General features: G+C 52.3%; 5 protein-coding genes across 5 annotated transcripts; 3 read left to right on the forward strand and 2 right to left on the reverse strand.

The window, feature by feature from the left end:
- Positions 1–255: 255 nt before the first annotated feature.
- On the reverse strand, positions 256–1251 carry INS49_014640 (uncharacterized protein; the record flags this gene model as incomplete). The annotated part of the gene is made up of 2 exons (XM_043175330.1): positions 256–1074; positions 1141–1251. The coding sequence occupies 2 exons, from the start codon at positions 1249–1251 to the stop codon at positions 256–258; spliced, it is 930 nt and encodes a 309-aa protein (XP_043020287.1).
- A 1174-nt stretch (positions 1252–2425) lies between these two features.
- On the reverse strand, positions 2426–4154 carry INS49_014641 (uncharacterized protein; the record flags this gene model as incomplete). The annotated part of the gene is made up of 5 exons (XM_043175331.1): positions 2426–2605; positions 2668–2982; positions 3049–3317; positions 3512–4028; positions 4092–4154. 5 exons carry the CDS (start codon positions 4152–4154, stop codon positions 2426–2428), a joined length of 1344 nt encoding a protein of 447 aa, XP_043020288.1.
- Positions 4155–4893: 739 nt separating this feature from the next.
- Positions 4894–5890, forward strand: INS49_014642 (uncharacterized protein; the record flags this gene model as incomplete). The annotated part of the gene is made up of 2 exons (XM_043175332.1): positions 4894–5285; positions 5356–5890. 2 exons carry the CDS (start codon positions 4894–4896, stop codon positions 5888–5890), a joined length of 927 nt encoding a protein of 308 aa, XP_043020289.1.
- An 874-nt stretch (positions 5891–6764) lies between these two features.
- On the forward strand, positions 6765–16492 carry INS49_014643 (uncharacterized protein; the record flags this gene model as incomplete). The annotated part of the gene is made up of 13 exons (XM_043175333.1): positions 6765–7119; positions 7515–7557; positions 7681–7925; positions 7986–8112; positions 8189–9560; positions 9888–11218; positions 11298–11518; positions 11578–12001; positions 12139–12975; positions 13116–14078; positions 14142–14459; positions 14566–14948; positions 15012–16492. The coding sequence occupies 13 exons, from the start codon at positions 6765–6767 to the stop codon at positions 16490–16492; spliced, it is 8100 nt and encodes a 2699-aa protein (XP_043020290.1).
- Positions 16493–19957: 3465 nt separating this feature from the next.
- On the forward strand, positions 19958–20944 carry INS49_014644 (uncharacterized protein; the record flags this gene model as incomplete). Its single annotated transcript, XM_043175334.1, has 1 exon — positions 19958–20944. One exon carries the CDS (start codon positions 19958–19960, stop codon positions 20942–20944), a length of 987 nt encoding a protein of 328 aa, XP_043020291.1.
- Positions 20945–21269: the final 325 nt, after the last annotated feature.

Raw genomic sequence — 21269 nt, forward strand, 5'->3', positions numbered from 1 at the left:
GCCATCTGATGTGTAGTCGCGACGCACGACATGGGTACACACAAGCTAAGCCCGACGGCAGATTTCAACGACTTTGAGAGCCTGCCACATGCTCTTTGCAGTCAACAGTAGTCGCGTATTTGTTCCTCACTCCATTCCCAAAATTTCCGGGCGTGACCATTACCACCCTCATCCTCTGTTTTCGTTGCATCTTGCAAGTCTTTGCGTATCTGATACAGCCGACCCCAAGGAACAACTGACGTATTCCGATTAGTTTCACGCATCGCACCCGAGAAAATACACAGGGTTTAGGACTAGCTCACCCCATTTCCCACTATCGCCCACAGTGATCGCCGGCGACAGCCCACAGAAGAGCTCCGTATAAGCCCCAAACACGGGCGGGTAGAGGACAGGGCTGATGGCCGTCTTGAACAGCCACCCGCTCTCGCGGTAGAGGTCTGAGCGCAGGTGGCCCGGGTTGCAGGGGACGCTGACGATGCCGTCGGCGGCGTGGCGCCGCGCGAACTCGGCGCCGTGCAGCCAGGCGCCGGCCTTGCTGACGCCGTAGCGCTCCAGCGGCATCAGCGACGGCCAGTACGAGAGGTAGTCCTCCGAGATGCCGCGGCCCTTCTCGCCGACGGCCTCGGTGCCCATCGAGGACACCCACACGACGCGGACGGACCCGGCCGGCTCCGCTGCCGCGGTCGCCGCGAGGACCGGGGTGAGGAGACGCGTCAGGAGGAATACGCCCAGCACGTTGACGCCCAGGTGGAGCTCGTGGCCCTGCGCCGTCTTGGTCTGGCCCTCGCTGTCGCCGAGGGCCTGGACCGCGGCGTTGTTGAAGAGGACGTGCAGCTTGGTCTCCTTGGCTGTGAACTGCTCTGCGGCCGACTTGATCTGGTTGAAGTCGGCCAGGTCCAGGCGCAGGAAGACCAGGTCGCCCGAGGAGTTTGGCCAGGCTTTTCTGAGGTCGGCGATGGCGCGGTTGGCCTTTTCTTCGGAGCGGGCTGCGATGTACACCTTTGCGTTTTTGGAGTACAGGATCTGTGCCAGCTCCTTGCCGACTCCTGTGTTGGAGCCGGTGACGATGTACACCTTTTTTGGTGTATTTCGATTAGTTCATCTATGCTATTTGATCTCTCTGAGGCTACCGCTGCGCACCTTGCCGTGCAAATCCGGCACGTCCTTCTCAGTGAACGGTGGCTTGGGCGGCCACATCTGCGTGAAGATGCTGGACCATGACAGCATGGGCGGTCGCGGGGGACGGGCCATGATCGTGTTCCTGGCGTGCGGGAGTGACGAGCTCTGCTGGCCCCAAGCGCTGGGGGGAGCACTCGACGGAGCGAGGCATCAGCGATTCTGAATTGAACACTGGCACTTACAATGGCCTGACTGGTGACCCGAGTTCACTACTCTTGGCCGCATGTCAGATGCGGAAGATGGTGCCGAATATTGTTCGCAGGGTTTGTCATTGACACTGCATATTCGGAAGGTCTGTTCGCTCCCAGCCTCAGTAAACCTTATTTGTGCGGTGTGCCGGAACCGACTCATGCAGCTGTAGGCATGGTCGGACCATCGCATGATTTCTACACCGCTATACAGATTACCTTGGTCTGTTTCATACACATGTTCTCAGTATGATAGTAACCTAAGCGTGAAAGTCAATGTGACCTGCCTGACATGCGGCTATTATACTTTTATTAAGTTTCCGGACAGTATCCACCGTCCCGGGAATGGGGCAGGGTCGGTCCGCCGACCCTTGAAGACTGAGTTTCCGTGGAACGTGATCTCATTTAATTATTGATTCAAAATCTGTCTAGCGTCCGGTTGGCTCCGAATGCAAGGTTTATGGAGAAAATCGACGAAGAATGACATTCCTTTTGGGGGGGGGGGGCAGTTACCCCTGGACTCTTAGCACAATTTGGCCGTGGTCGCTCAACTAGGCATCAGAAAGCGTCCCTGTGTATGAGCATGAGCAATGTTTTCGAGTTATTTTCGGACCTGTTCCAATAGTGGCTGATGACAGGGCAACCACTGTGAAGTAGCCCAGGGCTCAAGGATTCACTCATGTGGCGGCCAAACAGGAAGTGCAATGTAATCATTTCTCACGACAATTGCAACCATTCTCTGCAAGGACGGAGACGAACCAATTGAATTTGGCCGGTCGAACGCCCATTCATGTGGACATGTCCCAGATAATTCTCGTTCGTAATGACCTCTTTCGATATCAGATCGTGTGATACTTTGGCTTCAGCCTGACATACAGACCACCCTTCTCCCACATCAAATAAGATTTTTGTCGATGCAACCAATCTCTACTTTCTTCAGTCAGCTCAATGTCGAAATTCCACAACAGGCGAGCAATGATGTAATGCATTTCGGCCCTTGCGAGACTATGATTCTTGATTAGCAAAAAAGCAGAAGACATCCATGGACAGGCAGGCTCTCACTTCATGCCTAAACAGTTCCTTGGACCGTAAGAGAACGGCTGAAAGGCATCTCTGCGATCATTCGCAAATTCTGAGCCCTTCCCATCGCTCAACCATCGCTCCGGGATGAACTCGTCGGCACGCTTGAAGTTGCACTCGCTGCGATATATGACCCGGCTCGGGATGCCCACGATGGTCTGTTGACACGGTACGCGTCAGTGTTGGTGAGTCGAAGAAAATGTGATTTTGGCGTGCTCACCTTGCCCGGGATCCAATCCCCCAATACCCAGTTTCCTTCAGGGGGCGTTTGGCGCCACAAGGCGTTTGGCCCGGGTGGATGGTACCGAAATGCCTCATCTATAACAGCGCCCAGGTACCGAAGTTTCATCGAGCTCTGCATGTCGATCTCTGACTCCCTGGAGAAGGCATCTCGCAGTTCCTGGTCGGCCTTGGCTTTCACGTCCGGGTGTATACCCAGCATGTACGTCACGGCCGACAAAGCGCTTGCTGTGGTCTCTGCACCAGCCAAAGTCAAGGTGAGAGCGTTACTGTAAAGTTCCTCGCGGGACATGGACTGTACAATTGTTGATGTGGTTAGCTGCGGATCTTCAATACATAAAGTCAGCGTGTGGTGACTTACCAAGCCCTGTCTTTCTGCCAGCATTGTCTGCACCAAGTCTGGTCTCGGATTCTCGAGAGCTAGCCTTCTATCTACTTTTTCCCGGAGGGTCTTCTTCGAGCCTATGTATTCTTTCACCATCTTCACGGTGGCTATTACCGGTGAATAGAAGAGAAAGAAGGGGATCCGCATGCAAAGAAGTAGGATGTAGGTGAGCTTAATGTTGCTGATAACGAAGTCAACCCACGGGTGCATCATGGACTGCTCTAAACATCCAAAAGGCTCCCCGTCTGCGAGAAACTGAGTTAGTAACTCAGTCAGGGACATAACGATTTCGACATAAGATCGACGTTATTGAGGGGAACGCTCTCCATTGCTTCGCCCAGAAGCCACAACTAAATGCACTGGCTCATGCGGCCTCATTCACCAAAGGCGGGAAATAATTAAAAAAAAAAAATGTGCTGGTGGGCTTGAAAATACTTACAAGCGAGGTTTCCCGTTATATCGAACAAAGTATAGAGATACCATCTCCACACATCAACGGAAGTATCCCCCGCCCTGGCCCTGAGGCGTTCGAAAAGCAAGTCAACAAATCCCACGATGGCAGGCTCCTGGTCGAGCATCGCGCTGGCGGTGAAGCCGAAATTCAGGATCTTCCGGATTCTCCCGTGGTCGCCGAGCTCTGCCCCGAGAATGTCATTGCTGTCCCTGCTGGCGTACCAGCCCGGCTTCATGTTCTCTTTCCGCTTCCCGGCCTTGTAGCGGCCGTAGACCTCCTCCCACGCATCCGGGGAAGAGAAAGACAGCTCGTCGGGGGCCACGCGGACTACTGTGCCGTATCTGTTGTGGAGGTCCATCAGGCTCTCATGCATCCTTCCGGCCATGAAGGAGAATCCCCATGGTAGTGATGAGGCCGCCCAGAGCTTTGGTCCGGGGTACTTGCGCAGTGGGTGGAAAAAGACATTGTAAACTGGCCGCACCACGACAACGCAGAAGGTGAGCTAGGCATCAGTCGTTAGTTGTTTCGGATTCACTGGCTAACTTGGAACCAGTGACCGACTTACAAGACTAAACGCGTATAATAGCACAGACTGCCAGGAGACAGAAGTTGTAACCTGGAACAGCATCTTCACAAGCGTAAATTGCAATAAGTGCGGTTTCGCAGAATTGACTAGCACCTCTCGTTCACCCAGAACTGGGGCATCAAGAAAGCAAGTAGATACCCAGGTGTGAGAAATGCTCTCTGATCAGCCAAGACTCAGGACTCATTTGATGTTACATTGCTGAAAAGCGCAACTGTTCATGACTCTGCAGGTTGTGTGCTCCGAATGCATGTACTCGTAAGGTTCCACTTATGTGTCAGGCCAAAAGCTGCAGCTTGCCGAGTCGCGGTCGGTTTCCTCTTACGGCTGTCGAGAAAATAAGGTTCAGCATTCAGAACTTGGCCGCTACGAGCATCCATCGCAGAACAGGGCAACCGTAAAGCGACACGTGCATTGGTCGGTGGGCGAAAACACAGGAGCGAGTGCCTGCCAAACTTGGTGTTTTGAATAACGTCACAAGCGAAGTGGTGGCGTTAATTTGGCAGTTGCCTTTGGAACCTCAGCATCTGCTTGGCCCTGGCCACAACATTTGAACGCAAGGGGCTTTCAATTTGTCACTGCTTCAACACACACACACACACACACTGGAGAAGAAATGGCGACACCGAGAACTCAAACTGCTGTGATACAGTCCAAAGCGTCTCCGAGACCGTCTGGACTGCCGCTAGCTATCACTTCGTCGAAAGCAGTGCCTGAGTTATCGTCCCCGTACCATGTTGTCGTCCGAGTCCTCGCTGTGGGGCTGAACCCCACAGACTACAAAATGATAACGCACTTCTTTATGGATGGCAACACAGTTGGATGCGACTTCTGTGGCATCGTGGAGTCGGCTGGGGAATCTGCCTTGGTATCGCCTGGCGACAGAGTCTGCGGTGCGGATTTTCCATATCGACCCGACAATAAGCTGAACGGCGCTTTCGCCCAGTACGCCGTCACCGATTTTCGCCACGTGCTCCGGGTCCCGAAGGACTGGAGCGATACCCAGGCTGCTGCGCTGGGTGCTATCGGCTGGTGCACTGCTTGTCTTGCAATTTCAGACCCAGCGGCCTTGAACCTGAAAGGAATGCCCTCTCGGCCAACGGAGAAGTCAAGTCCTGTTTTGGTCTATGGTGGAGCAACGGCAACTGGTCTTATGGCCATTCAAATGTTGAAGTTGTTAGTGAAACCCTATCCGGATGACACGAAAACTTGTGTAACAGGCACTGATTGAGGAAATTGGCTTCAGGTCTGGCTATGATCCTATAGCGGTCTGTTCTACGAAGTCTGCGCCACTGGTCAAGGAATATGGCGCTGTAGGGACGGCTGCCTATACGTCCGCGGACTGCCTCCAAGCAGTCCAGGCCCTCGCAAATGGGCTTCCAATCAAGTACGCGCTCGACTGTATCACGGATGCAGAGTCTACCGCGTTCTGCTACTCTGCTTTGGCGCGGGTGGGTGGCCGCTATGCCTGCCTCGAAGACTGCCCCGAATCCTGGCGCACCAGGCGTGCGGTGAAGTACAAGGCGGTCATGGGGTTTGAAGCCTTGGGATTTGACGTTGACCTCAATCACCCCGTGTATGCCCGCAAGGCCAATCTTGAGCTCCACGGTATTGCCTTGCAGTGGGCTCAAGAAATACAGTCGCTGCTAGATCAAAAGCAGATCAAGACGCAGCCGATCCGCGAGATAGATGGCCAGTTCGAGGGGATAATCAGAGCGTTGGAAATGCTACAGAAGGGGGAGGTGAAAGGCGAGAAACTCGTTATACGCGTATCAAATTGATTCCAATAGGAGCCACTTTCGCTCAGCTCGTGCCACTCCACAAGTACTCATATCAATACAATTGAGCTTGAAGTGCTGTTTGATGGCATACTGGAAACACACGGAGCATTCCCTGGACAATATCCCTGAAATGGCCAGCTCAAGCATTACGTAGGTTGTTGTTCAGTACTGTACCACAGCCAAAACTAGCCCTACGCCAGCTTAAGATGCACGTTATTGTATTCGGTATTTCCTCGGGAAGTCTCAGAGCATGTAATAGCACAATATCACTCATCATAGAAGTTTTCTGCTGTAGTGAAAACTTGGCCTCTCAAAATCCTCACGTGTGCTGCTCACGCTGGCACCACTGTTCGGCGGGACTTGCCCATAGGAGTAAGAGTGCACGTCCTCGGGAAGCTGCAGTTCAATGACAACAATCCTTGCCGTCTACACTATAGGGTGGATCTCAGCAACTATTATCGGTGAGATACCCTGCTCAATGCATGACTTGTGGGGTCGTTGGGAACTCGGACGGTAGGGCTTGGCAACTCCATGCCCTATCATCGCGGGACCAAGGTGATGAGGTTCCATCTTGACGAGGCTGGGCTCTGAATCAGGGATTAGTAGACTTATAGAGACGAATCAAATGCAAATCGCCTTGTGTCATGTCAAGTGGTGAGTGAGAATCTCCCAACTTGTTTGGTATGTAATTTCCAGCCAAATCCGATTACACGCTGAGCAAGTTTCCTTGCTGCGGAACACATGATCACCCGTCGCGTCAAATTCAACAAAAGATCCCCAGGTGAGTTCTATGAAACCAGGGACGTGAAATTGGGCTAAGTGATGCTAAGAGGTGTTCCAGGAAACTGTTAGGCTTCTCACCAAATCACAAACAATGCCGGGGAAAGTCTCACCAAAGGAGCCCATCGCAATAGTGGGCAGCGCCTGCCGTTTTTCTGGAGACGCAAACTCGCCTTCAAAATTATGGGAGCTTCTGAAAGAGCCGCGAGATGTCCGCCGCGAGATCCCGGACTCGCGCTTCAGCGCTCAGGGATTCCACCACCCTGACCATTCTCACCATGGACGTTCTAATGTTACGCATTCGTATCTGCTAAATGAGGATCCGAAGGCCTTTGATGCCGAATTCTTTGGCATCAACCCCATAGAGGCACGGGCTATGGATCCGCAGCAGCGATTGCTAATGGAGACGGTCTACGAAGCCTTAGAATCGGGCGGCATGACGATCGAGAGTTTGCGAGGAAGCGATACATCTGTCTTCGCTGGAGTGATGTGTGGTGACTATGAAGCTATGCTTCTACGAGACCTGGATGAAGTCCCGACCTATTTTGCAGTAGGAACCTCACGTGCTGTCCTGTCGAATCGCATCTCGTATTTCTTTGACTGGCATGGAGCGTCGGTTACAACGGACACAGCCTGTTCATCAAGCCTAGTCGCCGTCCATTCAGCTATACAGACGCTGAGAGAAGGGGATTCTCGTATGGCAGTAGCTTGCGGGTCCAACATTATCCTTGGGCCTGAGATGTACATCATTGAGAGCAAGGTATGCAACCACTGCATCATTCAAAACGTCATGGCGACTATGCTCACAACTTCCAGCTCAAGATGTTATCCCCAGATGGTCTAGGACGGATGTGGGACAAGGATGCCAATGGATATGCCCGAGGAGAGTACGTCTTGTCCCTGCCAAGCACTCCTTACCACGCATCAGCTTCGGCCTGGCGGCCAAATGATCCCCATACCCCCTCCTGAGACGCCGAGATTGCCAGGTATGCTGACGAAAAATCAAACAGTGGTGTAGCCGCAATCACTCTCAAGACCCTCAGCGCCGCTCTGGAAGACAATGACCACATCGAGTGCATCATACGAGAAACGGGGCTCAATCAAGATGGCGCAACTGCAGGACTAACCATGCCTAGTGCTACGGCACAGAGGTCCTTGATCAGAGCCACATATGCCAAGGCCGGGCTGGACATTAATTCTCCTGCAGGTCGTCCGCAATATTTCGAGGCTCATGGCACTGGTACACCAGCAGGAGGTAGGTTTGACTCATAGTATCCCACTTCTGTACATTACACTAATGCTGATTTTGTCTCAGACCCAGTAGAAGCTGAAGCTGTCAGCAGTGCCTTCTTCGATGGGGAGCGGCTGGGTAGCAAATCAGAGACAAGCAGCAACCCTCTATATGTTGGCTCCATCAAGACAGTGCTGGGCCACACAGAAGGGTAAGTTCTATCCAACGATTGTATCCCATCCTTTGAACAAATCTTGGGAACGTTAGTGACACCACGAGTGATATAGGACCGCTGGCGTAGCCGCAATCCTGAAGGCGTCCTTAGCCCTCCAGAATTCCTGTATTCCGCCCAACCTCTTGTTCAACAACATCAACCCGTCTGTCGCGCCGTTCTATGGGGATCTCCAAATCATCAAAGATGCTAGGCCCTGGCCCGTTGTCTTGGGTGGCCAACCGAGGAGGGCCAGCGTCAACAGTTTCGGGTTTGGTGGTGCCAATGCCCACGCCATTTTGGAAAGTTACGACAGCTCAACGAATGACTCACGGGGTAGTTGTGGTGCCGACAGAACCCTCTTCACCCCGTTCGTCTTCTCCGCTGGCTCGTTAGATTCCCTACGAGCCAACCTCAACGCATATGCAGCGTATCTCGACGCACATTCTGAAGTGGACATCGGTGATCTTGCCTACACTTTGCGCGAACGGCGCTCCGCCCTTCCACATCGTGTGTCGCTCCCAGCGACAGCTTCACTGACGGAACTCGTAACTGCGATCAGAACCAAGTTGGACGAGGGAGAAAAGACAATCGGCGTGAGGACGCTGCCTGGAAAGGCCGCTGGTGCCCCTAAAATTCTTGGGGTATTCACCGGACAAGGTGCACAGTACGTACGCCAGGGAGCTGAACTTCTAGAGCAATCCCCTTTTGCTCGACGCATTATCCAGACACTAGAGGCGGATTTGGCCCGGCTGCCAGCAGAGGATCGGCCAACCTGGTCGCTTGAGGCTGAGATTCTTGCCGGGGCTTCAACTCCCTCGAGAATTAACGAAGCAGCCATCTCGCAGCCATTATGCACTGCAATGCAGATCGTCATGGTTGAGCTCCTCAGAGAGGCAAATATCCATTTGGCTGCCGTGGTGGGCCACTCCTCCGGCGAGATCGCTGCCGCCTACAGTGCAGGCTTCCTGACCGCCCGCGACGCGATATATATCGCTTATTACCGAGGTCTGCACTGCAGACACGCGGCAAGCCCCAATGGACAAATTAAGGGCGCCATGCTGGCTGTCGGCACCTCTATGGAAGATGCCCTCCAACTTTGTGAGGATGAGGAGTTCGCAGGCCGCATCAACCTGGCTGCTAGCAACTCAAGCTCGAGCGTGACGATATCCGGAGACGAGGATGCGATTGAGGAGCTGGAATTTATTCTTGAGGACGAGAAGAAATTCCACAGGCGCTTGAGGGTGGACATGGCGTACCATTCCCAACACATGGAGCCTTGTTCGGGTCCCTACATCGACTCGCTGCGGCGTGCAGGCGTCAAGGCACGGTCCCCTCCATCTTCTTCGTCACCATGCACCTGGTATTCCAGCGTCAATGATGGAAAGCCTGTTGAGCTATCTTCAGCGTTAAGCGACATCTACTGGGCAGAAAACATGACGAAGCCGGTACTTTTCTCTCAGGCACTCAAGTCTGCCCTCATGGCGACCGCGGCCTCGACTTTTGACGCTGTGCTCGAAATCGGCCCACACCCGGCACTCAAGGGTCCTGCATCCCAGACAATCCAGGAGCTAATCCAAGATGGCCTCCCTTATCATGGGACTTTGTCTCGTGGTAATAACGCCATCACAGCATATTCGACCTGCCTTGGATTCTTGTGGGAGCGACTAGGCGGGGAGTCTTCCCGGATTGACCTAGGGCGTTGCCAAAGGACTTTGTCTGACTCCGGCAAAGACTCACGTTTCAACGTATTGAAAGGACTGCCCACGTATCAGTGGAAACACGATACTTCACACTGGCACGAGTCCAGGAGATCTCGGCGGATTCGCTCGAGAAAGGAGCCCTTCCATCCTCTTCTGGGAGACAAATCTCCTGACAGCGCTGGTCATGTTCTGCGATGGAAGAACATACTCAAGCCGAGCAAGATCCCGTGGCTTGAGGGCCATCAGGTCCAGGGGCAGATTGTGTTCCCGGCTTCTGCATACCTCAGCACGGCAGTGGAGGCGGCATTGTCTCTAGCTGGTGGCAAAACCATCAAGCTCATTGAGCTGAGCAACTTCACCATTCACCAAGGCCTCGGATTTGAGAACCGAGATGCTGGCATTGAGGTACAGATAGAGTTGACACGAATTTCACAGCTCAAGCCAGACCATCTCACCGCATATTTCACATATTCGGCCGCGACTGGAGGGGTTGAAGACTCAGAGCTCACGCTGATAGCCGACGGAGAGCTGACAATTCGTCTTGGTGACGCCTCACTCAGCGTACTTCCTGCCCGTCGGCCAACAGCACCACACCTTTTGACTGTCGACCCCGTACGTTTGTACAATTTTATGGAGGGCTTGGAATACAACTTCAGCGGACCCTTCCTGTCCCTGGTTGAACTCAGGAGGAAGCTAGGCATAGCTTCTTGCGTTGCCAAGAAGGCCAAGGCATCATCACAGCCCGATGCCGACTCCCTGCTCATCCATCCTGTCGAGTTGGATGCTGCTATTCAGTCGGTCAGCCTTGCGTATAGCTATCCTGGTGACGAGCAATTGAGACTCCTCCATATGCCAACGACAATTGCCAAGATCAGGGTTAATCCGGCAGTGCTGACCCTCCAACAGAAGCAACAGGCTGCAGCCGATGACAACACTGTTGGCATTGACTCAACATGCAACCGTGATCGCCGAGCACAACCTGGATCAGGATTCTCTGGAAACTTCAACATCTACACCAACGGCTGTGCCAACGCCGCCATACAAGTTGACCAGGTCAAGTTCCAACCAGTCAGGTCGTCAGCCAGCGACGATCGCAACGTCTTCTACAAGATGCAATACGTGCCGTGCGAGCCAGACGGCACACTCGCTGCTGCCGACATCCCCATCACGAAGTCCGACACCGACCTGCTGTGGGCATTTAGTAGAATTGTCTGCTACTATCTGCGGGAGTTTGACAGGGTCCCAGAAAATTCCCCGATAAGGTCGGATGGCACCCTCAAGCACTATCTCAGATACGCCAGGCACATGACCGACCTCCTCAAAAAGGGCGGGCATAGATACGGAAAGGTGGAGTGGCTCAATGACAAGCTTGAGGACATCATGGCGGAGGTTGAGTCAAAGGGGTGAGTGGGCCTTCTTTGCAACGTGCACCACTTTCCTTGGTATACCATGACTAACAAATTGGCCCTCTGAGTTATTCAGACTCGCCGAGAATCCGGTCGTCAAGATTATGCTGCTTGTAGGCAACACCATGCCCAAGGTCTTCAGAGGAGAGACTACTATGCTAGAGCACTTCCGCACATCTGGTCTTCTGGACGAGTACTACGCGAAAGGCTTTGGCACTGCTCAGTCGACCATGTGGCTTAGTAACATCGTGAAACAAATCACTGATCGTCGCCCCCACCTGAATCTTCTCGAAATTGGTGAGCTACTCACTCTAGTTTATGTCTCTACGGTCCATGTCGCTAACAATTCTCCAAAGGTGCTGGAACCGGAGGTGCCACGAAGCAGATTCTTCGCACAATTGATCGCAGCTTCAACTCATACACCTTCACAGACATATCATCGAGCTTCTTCGAGAATGCTGCTGAGAATCTCGCGCAGTGGAGAGACCGTATGTTATTCAAAGTCTGCGACGCCGAACAGAATCCTGTCGACCAAGGCTTTGTCGAAGGGCAGTACGATGTGGTGATAGCCTTCCTAGTTGTGCATGCCACGGCGAAACTAGACGAGACCATGCGTAACCTCCGCAAGCTGCTCAAGCCTGGCGGTTTCTTGCTCATCGGTGAGGGCAATAGCGAAGGCCCGATGCAAGCTGGCGCCAGTTACATATTTGGCCCGCTGCCCGGATGGTGGCGCGGAGTTGATGAAGGCCGGTCCCTCACGCCCTTCATAAATGTTGACGAGTAAGTCAAGTCTGAAAGACATTTGATGACAGTCATACTCGACCATTCTTCGTTTTCACGGTCAAAGTTTTGGCCGAAAGCGTCATCTTCCTGCCTCTATTGATTTGTGAGCGGAAACACTAACTATTCATCTCAAGGTGGCACGCGATCTTGAAGCGCACCGGCTTCTCCGGAATCGACACAATTTCGCCTCAGAAACTGCTAGACACCTTTGGCACAATCCTATTCGTTTCTCAGGCGACAGATGAGCGCATAGAATCCATCCGAGCGCCACTCAAGTCTCCTCCAATCAGCTCTTTGGCGGAAAATCACCTGGCCATCGTGGGTGGGAAGACACCTGAGATTTCTGCTGTCGCTGAGCAAATCGGCAAAATTCTCGAGCCTCTTTTCAGTCAGACACAGATTTACGCCACTCTCGAGGAGCTAGAGCACGTTGTTCTTGATGATCGACTGTCCGTCATCAGCTTGACAGAGCTCGAGCATCCTGTGTTCAAGAACATCACGCCTGAAAGATGGTCAGGATTTAAAAGGCTGTTCGTGGGTGAGAAGACTGTGCTCTGGCTCACGAGTGGCCGTCTCGAGGAGGAACCCTATGCCAACATGACCGTTGGCTTTGGCCGCTCCGCTGTGCATGAAGAGGAAGATCTGGTCCTCCAACTGTTGGACATTCCTCATCGGAAGCACGTCGACGCCTTTAACATAGCAGAGACCTTCGCGCGCCTCGCAGCAAAGCATCCATCTGACAAGGAGATCCTCTACACGATGGAGCCAGAAGTCGTCGCAGATGCGGAAGGTCGCCAACTGGTTCCTCGACTGTGCTCCATCCAGGGCGCAAACGATCGGTTGAATTCCGTCCAGCGCACGATAGTCCACCATCTTGACGCGAAGAATACAGAGGTTGAGCTTCAATGGGACCATGATAGCTACAGCATCCGGCAACTGTCTAGGTTCGAGGCCTTGAAGTTGGCTGAACAGTATGTGCAGTCCCTACTTACAACTCAATCTCCTATTCCTAAGCGAGCTTCTCTGCCCATGGAGGAGACAGCCGCTGCATATTCAATTCTCCTCATTTCCAAAGTCTTGGTGCTTGTAGATCCGCATCTAACCTCGATAGGTCTCGAATCATCGAGCTCCGTGCCACGAAAACCATGTTGTCAGCTATAAGGACACCAGCTGGTCAGATGTTCCTCGCCATGGGCATTGATACCAGTGGGTTGCGGTACATCACATTCGCATCATCTCTCACATCGGTTATCAAGGTTCCACAAGAGCTGGCTATCCCTATTTCCGCAACTACCCTAACGGACGACGATATCCTCATGCTCACAGCAGCCCAACTTGTTGGGACTGCTGTTGTGGACTCCTTGCTCCCCGGCCAGAAGATGATCCTTCACGATGCTCCCAGAGTACTGGCCCAGGCTATTGAGTCGAAGGCTCTGTCTAAGGGCGTACATGTTGTCTTTACGACGGATGAGACTGACGAGGAACAGTTGCCGGATTATTGGATCCAGCTTGCTCCCAATTTGGGGTCTTCGGATCTCGTTCAATTAATTCCCACAGATGCTGCTTCATTTGTTAGCTTCTCGAGGGAAGATTCCGACCAGCACACTATATCATCTGTGTTGTCGCCTTATTGCCGGAAGGAAAACACGCACACCTTGTTCTCTCACACCGGAACGGAGTATGACCGACAGTCTCGCTCAATCCTCGTAGGGTTGCTCAAATCAACAGTCAACAATATCCAAAACCAGTCCCATGAGCATGTTGCACAGACTGTCAGCCTGGAGTCTTTTGCCCGCGGCAAGTGCCCTGAGGGGCCATTGTCTGTAGTAGACTGGACATCCTCGTCAGCTCATCTCCCTGCACGAGTCACCAGATTCGACACGAGACCGCTGTTCAGAGGTGACAGAACCTACTGGATATGTGGTCTCTCTGGGGCCTTAGGTATTTCGCTCTGCGACTGGATGATCGGTCGGGGAGTGAGGCACCTGGTCTTGACCAGCAGGAACCCAAGAATCGACCCGGCTTGGGTCGAAGACCACAAACGTCACGGTGCAAATGTTGAAATATTTTGCTGGTATGTAATGACACCCTGGATCCGTGCGTGGAGCCCTTTTACTGACAGTTTTTATTCTTGAAGCGACGTGACAGACGAAGCAGCTCTCCAGGCCGTTCACCGCAAGATCACCGCCTCACTCCCTCCTATTGCCGGCGTCCTAAACGGTGCCATGGTTCTGAGGGATGTTTCAGTCCGCAACATGGCGTTTGACCAAGTCACAGACGTTGTTGGGCCCAAGGTGCTCGGAAGTATTCACCTTGATCGCATTTTCCACGAGACGAAACTCGACTTCTTCATCCTTCTCTCCTCCATCAACTGCATCATTGGAAACGTTGGCCAGGCAAATTACGCCGCAGCCAATATGGGCATGTGTGGGCTGGCTGCTCACCGCCGTAAACGGTAAGCAGATTCTAGACATGCCCTGAAATTCTACGAGAATATAGCTTGGCAGACTTTTCCCTACACCTCGTCTCAATGGTCTGATTGCTGACTCCAACAAATGTAGTGGTCTCGCCGCAACGGCCATCAATGTTGGTGCTGTTATTGGGGCCGGCTATATTACCGAGTCTGATCGCCAACTCGATGCGGTGGTTGCAAAGATGGCCATGATCCACCTATCAGAGGATGACTTCCATCAGATCTTTGCTGAAGCTATAGAGGCCGGTCACGTCGATTCACCCGACGGACCAGAGATATCGACCGGGCTTCTAGATATCTCGGCTGATTCGATCAATATCCCTAAGTGGTACTCGGATCCGAAATTCTCTCGATTCATTGTCCACAAGTCAACCAGCAGCGGAGACCAGAAGAGGCAGACCAAGGCTGCGTCTATTCAAGAACGTCTTTTGGCGTGCCACTCAGAGGAAGACGTCCTCCATGTCGTCAAAGGTATATTGATCTCCGTGCGTTTCAAATCAGCTCAAATACAGGAATGCTGACAGTATAAATCAGTGAGCCTGGCTGCTCAGCTGCGCACAATTCTACAACTATCGACAGCTGATGACGATCTCATGTCGATGCGCAGTGTCGACCTCGGACTGGATTCACTAGTCTCAGTCGACATCCGGTCATGGTTCTTGAAGAACTTCGAAGTCAGCATTCCAGTGCTAAAGATCATGGCGAACGACGTATCCATGGCGACTCTTGCCGAGCTCGCTGCTGAAGGAGTTCCTGCTGAGATGACCCCCCATGTCGGGAGGCAAGGACAATCTCAAAACGCAGACGACAATGGCTCGACGAGCGACGACGGCCCCAGCACTCCGGAAAACGAAACAATTTCAACAGCTTCTTCATCCGACACCGGCGTGACTACGCCGACCAGTTCCACGGAAGTTAAAGACCTGTCAGCCGTTACTTCTGTCAGAAACGGCATCGACTGGGACGCCGAGGTACAATTGCCCGAGCCTGATCGCTTCTCGGGCTTGGGTGTTGGCAGCACTCCCAGTGCTAAGCCAGCTATAGTCCTCCTCACTGGATCGAGCGGACTTCTTGGCCATCACCTGCTCGACAGGTTGGCATCAGAGCCCTCAATACTCAAGATCATTTGTGTGGCTGTCCGCCGTCTCTCGGAAAGACTTGAAAGCGGCCAACTCCCACAGCCTGATGGCCGAATCGTCTATTATGAGGGCGACTTGCGCCTGCCTCGCCTGGGTCTCACAGAAGAGAGAGCTTCAGAAATCTTTGCGGAAGTCGACGCAGTGATCCACAACGGGTCGGACACCTCGCATCTCAAGTACTACTCGGCCGTGCGAGATTGCAACGTCGAATCGACCCGCGAGCTGGTTCGTCTGTGCCTACCTCGAAAGGTCCCCTTGCACTACGTGTCCTCGGTGGGCGTTTGCTTGCTAGCCGGCAGACAGACCTTCCCCGAAGTCTCGGCCACCGCGAGCGGCATCAAACCCCCGGCCGATGGTGCACACGGCTACATGTGCAGCAAATGGGTCTGCGAACACCTCCTCGAGGGGGTCAGCGCGGCTCACGGCTTGCGGATCTCTATCAACCGACCCTCGACGATCGTGCGGCAGGGCAGCGATGCCACGACGGCGGAGGCGGAGTTTGATTGGGTGAATGCGTTGCTGCACTATTCCCACCGGATCAGGGCTGTGCCCAGGGCCGAGCACAACCAGGGCGCCTTCGACCTCGTTTACATCCGGAGTGTTTGCGACGACATCATACAGGGGCTTTTCCGCAGCGATCATGGCAACAAGCTCACATATGTGAACAACGTTGGAGATGTTGTCATTCCCATGAGCAAGTTGGCTGAGATCGGGAAGACGGTAGCCAATGGAGAACTGTACCGGACGCTTCGTTTTGACCAATGGGCGGACGAGGCCATCAAGGCAGGTTTGCAGCCGGCAGTTGCCGCTCTGATTGAGACTTTTGACGAGCCAAATACAGTGTGGCCGGCCCTTGCAAGGGGAAAGGGATCCTAGGGTGTTTGCGTGTAGTTTGATGGACGCTTCTCATTGGCTTGAATATGCCTTGAAATTAGTGCACACACTCGTCGTCCTTCCTTGCTTATGGAACAGAGACCGCCAGCCAGCTGTAACTATACAAAGACACAGAATAAACAATATGGTTTCACAACCCGATACTATTAACATTGACTATAGGTAGTCCACAGAGTCACGTAACCACGATCTTTAATACGAGTAGACTTTGTTGGAATATTCTAGATATCTAGGCTATTATTAATACGGGATATCCTTTTCCCCATACGTTTGCCACTGTATGGAGGATAATAACTATAAATAGGGGCCTTCCCTCCCGTAGAATAGACGTTAGCTAGCCTAATAGACTAAGCATCCAACGCTATTATTTCAGAGACTTTCCACAGAAAATGATGCGCAGTACTATATTCCATGGCTTGAATACATATTAAAATATCTTATTAGACCTACCTAGGTAGGGAAAGGCGATGAAGTGTCTCTTTGAACAATTCGCAGAGCTCATCGTCTTCATTAACTTTCCGATATCATGAACGGCAACTTACCACACTGTGTATCAACTCGTTCGGCTGAACTTTTGGCTCAGCGTTGAACATATTGCAACTCATGAACATTTCATCTCATTGATTTTCTGACCATCCTCTAATCGTGTAGGTATGGCTGTGGCTATCCTGATGCTATGTGGCAAGCAGTCGTCTCACTTTCATCATGTTCTCACGTAAAGACGCTAAAGATCCCGACATGGGACAGAGACGGGTGGTGACTGCTTCAAGCAAGCCCTCGTCCAATCCACTTTGTAATAAGCCACCTTCGTAAGGCTCCCGGCAATCCGATGACACGCGCAGTTCAACTGGCAAACCGAGGCTTCTCTCAATCATTTCAAATTGATGCTCAATGATCTGGATCAATATCTTAGTCTGCAAATTGCTCTGCTGAACTTGAAAACTGGCCAAGCGTAGGCCAGGAAGTGTCTGAGGGCCAGCTGAGTGTGACGCTTTCGACGAATCCGAGGATGGAGTGTCGTTGTCCTTGCAGATCATCTGTTCGTATAGCCGAAGGACCAGCCTTTCGAATACTGCAACAATGAGGAGGTAGCATGAAATTAGGTTCAGAACACAACTGAGATTTATCAAAGGCCAATGAGCCTCGTGCTTTTTTGCGGGGTCATCGAGCCCTAAATCGTCGAGTTTGGACTGTACAATGCCCATGAATTCAGAAGTGCTGCAAAGGGCGTCTCCAAATTCCTTGCTTTGACTAGAGCAATCAGGGCACCCGCTCAGGTGTTGGGGTCCCGTCTCAATTTCCGTCAAGCCCCGGCCTGTTCCACTCTGAGCTCTATCACTCTGCTGGTCGGCCGCCATGTTTCGTTGGGCTTGTCGGCATAAATCCACATTGAGCTGCGAGAGGCGTAGGTCGCAGTCGACTCTGGATAGTGTCCTGCTGAAGGCGTTGGGGAGAGAACGTTGAGGGAGTGTTATCCCCGGGCGTGGATTCCGAACTGCAGGTTGCTTCACTCCTCTCGATATACTGAGGAGAAAGTGACGGAAATGCCAGATTATTGTCGATATTTGTTGCATCATAGTTGGGGTTGACTGCCAACAGCGGTCCACCATGGAGGCTGTCCAGCACGTCGGGGTAGTGAAAGGAGGCACCCTCTTTTTCAACTTCTGTGAAGAACCAAGTTGGAGAATCCTCAAATTCCCATTAAAGAGTCCGGCACTGTCTGCTTCGACCGTGTATCTGGGTGTTTCTTGGCAAATGGAGAAGCCGGCGCGTCCTGCAATGCCGTGCTCAAATTCAATTGCTCGGGACTAGCTACCGGGAACACATGCGACTGGCCCAAGTTGTTGCTGTTTGCTGAACCATGAGAGATGCGATGTGACCGTCCCAGTGGTCGTGTGTAACCGGTGATGCATTCCACACCGGCGCGGATGCACCTCGAACAAGGTTGTGCGTCGCTTGCCCTGCTGGGACAGCGCAACTTTTGTCTTCGGCAGCGATCGCAGGCTGATCGTTTCAATGTAGGGAAGTTAAATGTTGACGAAGCTCGAGAAGCCATGAAATGTTGTTTTATTGACCTGATGTAGACATGCAGCACGAGGTGAAGGTGAAGATGTATTTGAACTTTGGAATTTGTCGATAGGGCGGTGGGAATGCCCTAGAACACTCTGTCAAATATTGTGTGCACGTGCAACTAGACGCTCCTTAGACGTGCTCAATCCTGATGCCATATTATAGACAGCCCATTGTTATGGCCACGAATAGGTCATCCTCTCTAGTCAGTACTCCTGAACCTCACGATGAGCACGACATAACCTCGGAACTGGAGGGTTGTCTGCCCACCTTGCCGGCATGCTATGCATTGCAACGTGCTGAGTGTTTGACGACGCTGTACAAAGTTTCGTTTGGAGACTGCACATGTAGCCAAGCATCATTAAAGTTTTGTAATTCCCTGCTTTTTTTTTTTTTTTTTGCCTCGAAACCTCCGTCGCATACCGTATGTGTGTATACTTGCAGTAGGTTTTCTACCCAGCCCACTCCGTAACCAGGTACATGATTCAAACATGCATTCAGGGTCTTGCCAAGACATGACCCCTCAAGTCCCATTGCACTAATGACTGTGGTTCAATTTCTGCGTCGGAGTTGACATAGGGTGAGAGTGGCTCGCAAGTCGAAGATCGAAAGAGCGGTATACGTTGTTCAGGTAGGGCTTGTCCCGGACTCCATAATGAATGGATACTTGTAGTCTGCGACGTCTCTGGTAGAGGTTTGCTGAAACTCAAAATACTAGCGTCTCCCTGCCTAGTCTCTTTCTGTCGTAAGGTCATACGATAGAATACCTTTGGATTGCTTTCTTACGTATGTCTGGTCTCAGAGCTTTGTCTGTCGCCGTAATAGGATTTGTAAGGGTACCGGTATCCAATGTTTATCACCGAAACGGTCATGTAGAAATTCCTGCACCTGGTCACCATACCGGCGGCAGAGCATCGACTGATGCTTAAAAAGCCGGAGACACACTATTTCCTCGGCTTGGGTATGAGGGTGCAACTATTCGATGAAGGAGACGCCGGTTCGGGCCCGCACTTGGACGGAGCGGTCAAGACTCCGTATGTATCACGAGACCGTCGTGATTTCGGAATAGTGAACTTTATCCATTGCCGACAGCTTCTGTGCGGCATTTTACTAACAATCGTCAGAGCAGATAAGGTGCTGAAGTATTATGTACGATGACAAACGTTGCGCGTGTCAGGAAACTCTCGCTTGGGAGTACAAAAAAGTGGAGAAAACGTCAACTTCTTTGTATTCTTTACACAATACTACCTGGCATAATTTTGGATATGGACGAGAGCCAAGTTCATGGCAAATCAAATTCAGTAGTGCATTCCCTCATTGCCCGCCACCGTAAGCCCGCTCGTCATTTGAAACCGCAAGACGATCTGGCCACCTGTGATGGCTGGTCTCAAGGTTATACTCGGCGGCGGGATCTTTTGGTCTAAAGATCAATGGAATGCTGACAAGCTGCAAAAGTTTCTTGGATTTCTTGCCGCCGCAGATGTCAAGGGCATTGATACTGCACAGACTTACGGGGAGAGTGAAGCAGTTCTCGGCGAAGCTGGCTCAAGAAGGAAATTTGAGATTGGTACCAAGCTGCCGGGAATCACGGTTCCGGGGTCGTTTCAAACAGAGCAGGTGGTTGAGCGCACTCAAGAATCTCTGCGGAAGCTCAAAGTCGACCAAATCGACATCCTTTATCTTCACACCCCAGACCCTTCCATACCTATCGAACAGACTCTACAAGGCATCCAGCAGCTGTACACCTCGGGCGCTTTTCGGCACTTCGGCCTATCGAACTACACGGCTCAAGATGTGCGCCATATCTACGAGCACCAGAAATCCAAGGGCTGGGTCCTGCCTAGCGTGTACCAAGGAAGCTACAATCCAATCTCACGCCACTACGAGACAGACCTTCTCCCGCTTCTGCGCAAGCTAGGAATAGCGTTCTATGCGTATAGCCCAACGGCTGGAGGTTTCCTGGCCAAAAGCAAACAGCAGGTCCTTGATGGAGTCGGCCGCTTTGGCAAAGATGGTGGAACCGAGGGCTTGTTTTACAACGAGCTCTACAACAAGCCGGCTTTGCTTGGTGTTCTGACTACGTGGTCTGAGATCGCTCGAGACGCTGGCACCTCGCCTTACCACCTCGCCACCCGCTGGGTCTCTTACAACTCTGCCCTCAAACCAGAGAATGGCGACGCCCTCATAATAGGTGTGCATGGCTCGGAGCAGCTGAAGGAGAACCTCGCCGGCCTGAAGCAGGGTCCTCTTCCACCTAGCATCGCTGAACGAGTCGACGCCGTTTGGGAAAGCGCACGTCATGAGTCGACAGTCGTTGATGCGAATTTCGTCATGAACGTGATGAAGAAGATCAGCCCAAATTGATATGGGGAACAAGACTATGCAAGCAAGCCACCGTGTTGGAACTCAACATTTGTCGTCTCTTCTTTGTGTGAGGGCTCCGGAGGAATGAGTGAGGGGCGTCAAATCATGAGTTCGGAAATGGATCACTGGCCGAGGTGCATCTCGGAATGAGTACCCTGAATTGCTTCTCATGACTGATTGGTTGATGGTCAAGACCACCATACTGCCGTGGGGTGAAATATACTTGCACACATTAACTTTCTCGATTGCGTGACTCCATGTTTTTGAAGAATACGGAATTTCGCACCTGCAAAAACGGAGGGTACACGGGTACTTCGCCACCTCT

Source organism: Diaporthe citri (genome assembly GCF_014595645.1).
Source record: "Diaporthe citri strain NFHF-8-4 chromosome Unknown scaffold_8, whole genome shotgun sequence".
Taxonomy (NCBI): Eukaryota; Fungi; Ascomycota; class Sordariomycetes; order Diaporthales; family Diaporthaceae; genus Diaporthe; species Diaporthe citri.